Raw genomic sequence first — 7,500 nt, 5'->3', positions numbered from 1 at the left:
GTAGGAGACTGACCAGTTGTTGATTTAACTGACATAGCACATGCCACAATAGTCAAGGTGTGTAACTGTCTCAGTGTTCAGTCTGTTCTGTGGTGACCACATTTGTTTCCATTAAATTCTTAAAACACAAAAGCTACTATAACAACATATATCATATTATGAACATCACTAAACCAACGCCAACATTCCTTTGCAAAGAAAACAAACAAAAGGAAAAAGTGGTGACATCTCAGTAATTTAACACAAATCCCTCCCAGGAAGCAGGTCCCCATGGCCCAGATCCAGCCCCATTCCAACCCCTGCTGGCTGTCTCCTATCTGGGCCAGCCCCTCTTGCTCACGTACCCCCAAAGGGTGTTGAGCTGACAGCCTCAGTGCCGCCTGTCTGACTTCCTCTCCGCCCGATCTGTCTATGAATAAACCCCTGGATACAAATGGCCGTGCGTGGACAGCACTCTCTTTGTTTCCCAGTTTCTCTGTCAACTGCACCGTGGCACGTCCATATACAGCACAGGGGCCTCCGTTTATAATGACCATGCAGGGTCTCTCTCTATCACCCTCTCCGTCTCTCTCTCTCTCTCTCTCTGTCTCTCTCTCTCTCTCTCTGTCTGCATGAGTGTTGAACTGAATAGGATGATTGGAATCTAAAATAAACGTTCAAAGGCAACACTTCCGACTAAAACAGCTTTCTGCATGACTTACACATTAAGTAAATACATCATCAGCGCCTTGTCATCCTCACGAAATCGCCTTGCTTCACTATGCCGGCAGGTGTCCGCGAGAGCGCGCCTCAGCTCGCAGTGGAGCTTGCTGCTGTGACGAGGTGCGTTGAGCAGCGGGAGCGCGCTTTCAGCATCAGCTGCCAAAACAATGCTTTAAGCTCGTTCTTCATGCGTTTGCACGCGACTACTGTGAGTTTAACACATCTAAATGTCCAGTGCGACATTACGCTTTGTGTCATTTTGACTGCATAGCTGATAATGAAATGTCCGGCGCAGAAATGAATGGAGCGCACCACGCACCACGTAAACATCGTTGCGCCGACATTTCCTTTTTCTACCAAAAATATTAACATTACAGTCACCCATTAAATACGTAAGCACATTCGCAATATGTCGCTACAAGTGCTTATCAAGACAGCGTACAATCGTTTTACAATTGATTTAATAAAGTCGGATGTTAGTTCCATGATTTCCTGTGGCTGCATTTAACCACTGCAATGTAAACAACATACCGTCACATTTACGCCTGCATTAAATCATCCTCCATCTTTCTGACCACATTCGATGGTTTTAATCTAAATAATCGCGTCTATATTTAGCATGTATTTTTACTAACAGTATATGTAATAATAAACCGAAGTAACGAACACCATACCCCGTATTCGCGTGTCTTGTGGTTACTGCAGAATCGGCATCTATGATTTCATTGACAGCGGAGATAAAGACGTCTTGAACGGCCAGGCCGAAAACATCTGGCGTAGCAGCTATATCTACTGTTTACCACAAGAAATATCGCCAAGATGGCCATCTAGGGCAGGCCACAGCCCTGACACACACACACAACACACACACACACGCACACACACACAACACAGCGCACATCCATTATCTTCCCCATCACGCACAAACATCACACATTCCACACGTCACGCAGAATACTAACATCTCAGTAATGAAACACACAAACATTACAATCAAAATCAAATAGTGTCTTGTCCGAGAAAATATCACAACACACACACACACATACACACATAAGCTGTACCATCTATCAGCCTGGGTATCTGCATCTGCCACCGCTACCAATGATTCAGCATCAGACCTGGACTACTGTAGAACTGGACCAATTGGGCCGATCTGGGCCTGTGTGGGTCAGATTTGTGGAGGCCTGTCATCTTACCTGGGCTCGTCGGCGGTCTCTTCCCCCAGTTGGTGCTCTCTGCTGGGGGCCTGCGCTTCAGCGTCGTCCCCTTGCTCTTCTGCTTCTCTCTGGCCCCTCCTGTACCTCACTCACTTGCTCGCTCGTGTCTGTGTTTCTGTGCATGCGCGCGCGTGCATGTGTGTGTGTGTCTGTGTGTGTGTGTCTGTGCCTGGCTCACAGCGCCCTTGCTGACAGACCCAGGGGGGGCCTGGTACGTAACTTCAGAGAGGGAGGGAGAGAGAGAGAGAGAGTGAAAGAGAGAGAGAGAGAGAGGGAGGGAAAGAGAGAGAGAGTGGGGTGGGGGTGATGCAGAATCAGCACAGCAAAAACAACATGGCCGGCCGCAGCATAGAGTGGGCTGAACAGAGGACACTGAGCTCCAGTGATGCTGATGACATCAGCAAGAGAGGAGGGAGGGATGGAGTGGGAGAGGAATGGAGATGGAGAGAGCGGAAGGAGGGAGGGATGATGAGAGCAGAGAGAGAGAGAGAGAGACAGTGAGAGAGAGGAGGGAGGGATGATGAGAGCAGAGAGAGAGAGACAGTGAGAGAGAGAGAGAGAGACAGAGAGAGAGAGAAAGAGGAGGGAGGGGTGAGGAGAGCAGAGAGAGGAGGGAGGGGTGAGAAGAGCAGAGAGAGATGGAGAATGAGAGGGGAGGGTTTGGGCGGGTACCATTGTGAAGGCTGCAGTTGCACTATTCAACCACAGGATGGAAGCCTGCACTCTTGAATTTCCCTTAGTTGGGGCTCAATAAAGTATCTATCTATCTATCTATCTATCTATCTATCTATCTATCTATCTATCTATCTACAGTATACACTGACAGATATAACTAACACACACTTAACACACACCATTACAGTTTTCAGCTGCCTATAGGCACAATTTTGAAAACAGGGCCGATTTTTTACTACACCCAATTACTGTAATACAACACCACACCCAATTAGTAGAATGCCTTAGCTCTCTTTGCAAAACACTTCAGTCAAAGCTACAGTATGTATCGAAACTCTATTTTGTTGTCACAAACACATAATTTGATCTAATTATGCTTGAATCATTTTTTCCCTTCTTTTTTCCCCCAGAAATATTGTTCAAGAGGTGATAAACTTGTATCTGAAGGAAGCAAATGCCTGGCTTTGTGTTCTGGCAGCGTCAAATTAGCGGGCACATTCAATCTTGCAGTGTATTGTAGGTACACTAAAATACATGGACAACATGAGTATAATGTGATATTACATATTGTTCCATAGGTTACACTGTGCTTGATTATGTAGACAAACTGGAACAAGGACCCTTATACTGTAATAAAGTGTCACCCAACTAGTTCATGGATGTGTATTTTGGAAGGTTGTGCCTTGAAATTGCAGAAAGAACACATTATATGAAATTTCTGTGTCCAAAATAGAGAAATGTGTTTACTGTAGCGTTTTACAAATGAATGTGTTTTTACTGTTTTGCAAACAGTATGATGCTGAATGTGCTTACACAAATCAGGGCTGATGTTTTGGTCCTTGAGTAGAAGGTTTTGCTAACTGTAGGATATGATTTTGGTGTTTAAACAATTGCAAAAACCTGTAAACTGAATACCTTCATTTACACCATAAATGGTCCTTAACTCGATGCAACAAATATGACCGCCACTCATTCGGCCACTCCGCCTGCACATTCTCTCCGCAAAAATAAACCACACTTGTCAATTTGTTTCCATCTCCTTCTCCATCGCCTTCTGCAACTTTTATGTATGTAAATGCGATGGAGCAAAACAAAAAACAATGTCTCCATGCTGTCCTTGTGGGGCTACATGCCCACCAAATTTCATTCAGTAATGTTACTGTTTTTCAGTGGGAAAATTGAAGTACACTAGCGTAAAGATAAGACATAAACACTGGCTTTTCTCCTTGAACAGCAGTAATGACCCCAAAATAACTGCTTACTGTAGATAAAAGCTGAAAGTCTCAACTCAATTTCCAAGTTAAAGTTAAAGTTAAAGGTAAATGTTCCAAGTAAAGGTTCAGGGTATAAAGTAATCCAGGAATTAAACTTTGGCATGCAATACACACACACACACACACACACACACAGAGTCCAGTAACGTCTTTGAAACATTTATAGTGTCTTGCAATCAATCCCCCTCACAACAATGTGTAACTATGCCGTTTTTAAATAGCAATGCCCCACTGAAACTAGTGCTGCCTTGTGATAGACTGGGTAAACCCAGCCTGATCTGCCAGGGATTGGATTTTGTCCCTGCTGCTCAGGCAGGAAACCTTCACATTTTTCCTATCCTGCTTCCATTATAAATCTGCAGGGACCAATCACAAAATTGGTGGCTTATATCCACCTGGAGATTGTTGCTCTGATTGAAGGACTATCCAAATGTGTACAGTCATTTGAACTAAGCCTGCTGATCACACTCTTGTGCAGTAGAACATACAGAGCAGATTCCCCAGACTAATGTTCAGTCTTACAGTAAAAGTTTGAGCTTGGTCTGGTGATAGCCAGACTACAGTACAGTAGCCTTGTGGTCTTTTCATTAGAAAACAGAGTGAACAGTCATATTGACAACATGACATAACAGTTTGACCATCTTGTTCATAATAGGCGTAATTAGTGTATGGACGTCTCATGGTCATTCTGATTGCACATGCAATTTCATTGGCATGAATGTGTACTTTTGAGACATAAGCTAAGAATTTTGAGCAAGATACACCCTTTTACAGCAAATTCACTATGTGGTGCAGTTTGCACTATCGTTTTGAGAAATGCACCAAATATGCAAAAGTTATGCAAATGTTGTTCATGCATTAATGACGATATGAGAAAACTGTAAAAAACTGTAAAAAAAAAACAAAAAAAAAACCCTGTAATACCTACTGATTTAGACTGTTAATGAAGTTCCTGTGAGTGTAATGGCAGGAGTCTGAATATTTTTGACTACTGAGTGTATCTGCCGTAAATAGCACCAGACCTAAAAGTAGCACAGTTGCCCTTATTGCTGCTGTTACCTGAGTTCACAAAGTAGCACAGTTGCTCTTATTGCTGCTGTGCCAGAACACTTTTTCACAATTGCTGAAACACATGTTTTGGAACTTTTCACCCTTTAAACTACAGTGTAGCCCACCAATCCCATTCTCAAACTACCCAGCAGTCATTACACACCACATTAAAAAATGGAAAAGACAAACAAGAGTGTTCAGAGCAGGGCATATAGCTTCACAAGAAATGTTCATGGTTTACAAAGCATGTTGCATCTAAAAAAAAAAAAAAAAAATCAATCAATAAAAACAAACAAAAACAAAACTGTAAATTCAGTAAAAAATAAAGAACTGGAAAGGCTACTGGAAAAGTCAAACATTTCAGAGCTGTACAGTAAATGAGATTACAGTGTGCAGTCTACAATATACTCTAAATTCCTCACTGATAGTCTCTGTCCATTATTGTCATGTCACTATAGTAACTTGTGGTTACTATTATGCATCACTGTGCAAAACGTAATGTGTTTTATTTCATGAGGATGTGCTCAGAGTTAAGCAAAAACTAGTCAATGACATCTGCACTTTGTGTTTTATTAGGTGAATATCGTTCATAGTTTTGCCTAAAGAGAGATCGATTCAATAAATGTGTTCAAACAACTGTGCATTTGGTTCAGAGAATGGATTTAGTGTTCTGGCAATTGTGAAAACAGTAATGAGCACTCCTGTGAGCACATTTAACTGGTTCGTTTAGATTTTTTATCCATTGCCCTGCTTTTCACAAACTGGGATAATAATGTCCGTTATTTTCATTGGTGATATGGACCCAAATGTTCAGACATGAGACCTCATGCATGCGTTGTTCTTACTTGTCTGGCACCTGAACCTCATCTGCTGTTTCTACACTAGTGTTTGATAGTGCTACGTCAAAAGCAGCCTCCTGACTCAAATAATGTAACACAGCCAAGCTTTTCTAAAAAGCCTGGCTTCCATTCAATGGCTGAGAAGAGAGTGTGAGAGTGAGAAGGTTTGCTGACACACCAACCGCCCATCTGCTACGTCACCAAACCAAACTTATTACAGCCTTTTACAAACCAAAAGGCAGGACACAGATGCTGCTTATTCAGTTAGCCACAATATCAGTTTTAAGTTGCTTCTCAGTGTTGGTAACCTGTTTCCCAGCTCTTTACCCCATGCCTTCTAAGAATGTTAGTGCATTGTGTGTGTGTGTGTGTGTGTGTGTGTGTGTGTGTGTGCGCGCGCGCGCCCACACCAATGCTGTTATACTTCCACCTTTGAGAGGGAATACTTACTTTTTGTTGCATAATCTGTCTGAACCAGCTACAGGCTGTTCTTGGGCAGTGGCCACATACACACACACACACACACACACACACACAGGCATAACATGAACGCAGGTACAAACCAGTCTGCAACAACCTGTTCCTTTGGGCACTTATCCCATTCCACCCACCCCCCACACAAATACACATACACAAACAGGTCCATACCAGCATGTCTCAACTGCCCAACGGACTACCAAGGTTACAGATTACTTAAATAAACCTTTCATACCCAAACCTCTTCCCCTACAAACAGAGCCACAGCAACCTACACACAGAGAGAGAGAGAGAGAGAGAGAGAGAGAGAGAGAGAGAGAGAGAGAGAGAAAGGGAGAGTTGGGAGGATCACAGAAAAACATCCTCTAGCCAATCTAGTGTCGTAGAAACAGTGAACTCCTCTCAGACAGTCCATGTCATTCCCCACCTCTCTGCAACCAGACAAGCCAATCAATACCCAACGCACAACCCAAGCACACACACACACACACATTCACAAATTTAAGGATTACATTAAAAATATTGTTAAAACAAGTGGCCATCAGTGTTCTTTTAGATTAAATATTTTAATTTCCTCCACTCATTGTCATTGTTCTTATAGATAGATAGATAGATAGATAGATGTGGTGTACAGGAGGAGGTCCTCTATCTTCTACAGAAGGGGACTGTCTGACATGTCTAATGAGAAGATTTATGTGAGATATATGTGCAAGTGCACGATTGTATAAACAACAATAGAACACTATGAAGTTAATGTTTCTTAATCAGGTGAATGCAAAAGATAGAGAGTAGGAAAGTGGGGACTAAAACATAGTGTTTGTGTGTGTGTGTGTGCGTTGAAACCTGAAATGACGCAAGCGGCTATGTAACCTGTGGGTCAAAAGATTTGTTTGCTTGAGGTTTTCGTCCACGAGTCCAAACTTAAAACTGCCTGACAGCGAATGCAGTTCGCACAGGCACGCACAAGCGCGAGCACCAAACATGATGCACAGGGCTCTGATCTCCCGGGGCGCGCGGCTGGCACAGCAGGCCTCCGCCGACGGCTCGTTGCTCGCGCTTAGTGCGCCTGCAGTCACCTGTTCGCACCGTCCGGCATGCTCCGTCGCCGTCCCACCACCCGCGTGCATGCTGAGGCCGCTGGAGGCACCTTTCCGTTATCTCTTCGGCCCCGGACCTTCCAACGTTCCACCGCGTGTTTTAGCTGCGGCAGGCAGACCCATCATTGGCCATTTGCACCCAGAGATGTATGAGGTAAAAACAGAC

General features: G+C 43.6%; 2 protein-coding genes across 9 annotated transcripts in view; one reads left to right on the top strand and one right to left on the bottom strand.

The window, feature by feature from the left end:
* The window catches only part of kif1ab (kinesin family member 1Ab), a 32,712-nt gene extending 30,701 nt beyond the window's left edge, over nucleotides 1–2,011 (bottom strand). For all 7 annotated transcript variants that reach the window (XM_062550440.1, XM_062550437.1, XM_062550438.1 and 4 more), the window contains exon 1: nucleotides 1,902–2,011. The gene's annotated coding sequence lies outside the window, so the exon portion shown is untranslated. The remainder of the gene's footprint in view (nucleotides 1–1,901) is intronic.
* A 5,163-nt stretch (nucleotides 2,012–7,174) lies between these two features.
* The window catches only part of agxtb (alanine--glyoxylate and serine--pyruvate aminotransferase b), a 5,104-nt gene continuing 4,778 nt past the window's right edge, over nucleotides 7,175–7,500 (top strand). For both annotated transcript variants that reach the window (XR_009941054.1, XM_062551535.1), the window contains exon 1: nucleotides 7,175–7,488. Coding sequence is in view for 1 of the 2 variants with exons in the window: in XM_062551535.1 (XP_062407519.1) it covers nucleotides 7,219–7,488 (270 nt within the window). In the remaining variant the exon portion in view is untranslated. The remainder of the gene's footprint in view (nucleotides 7,489–7,500) is intronic.

This window comes from Sardina pilchardus, chromosome 12 (assembly GCF_963854185.1).
Source record: "Sardina pilchardus chromosome 12, fSarPil1.1, whole genome shotgun sequence".
Classification (NCBI taxonomy): domain Eukaryota; kingdom Metazoa; phylum Chordata; class Actinopteri; order Clupeiformes; family Clupeidae; genus Sardina; species Sardina pilchardus.
The sequence above is the reverse complement of the archived record's forward strand: the minus strand, read 5'-3'. Positions and strand labels throughout refer to the sequence as shown.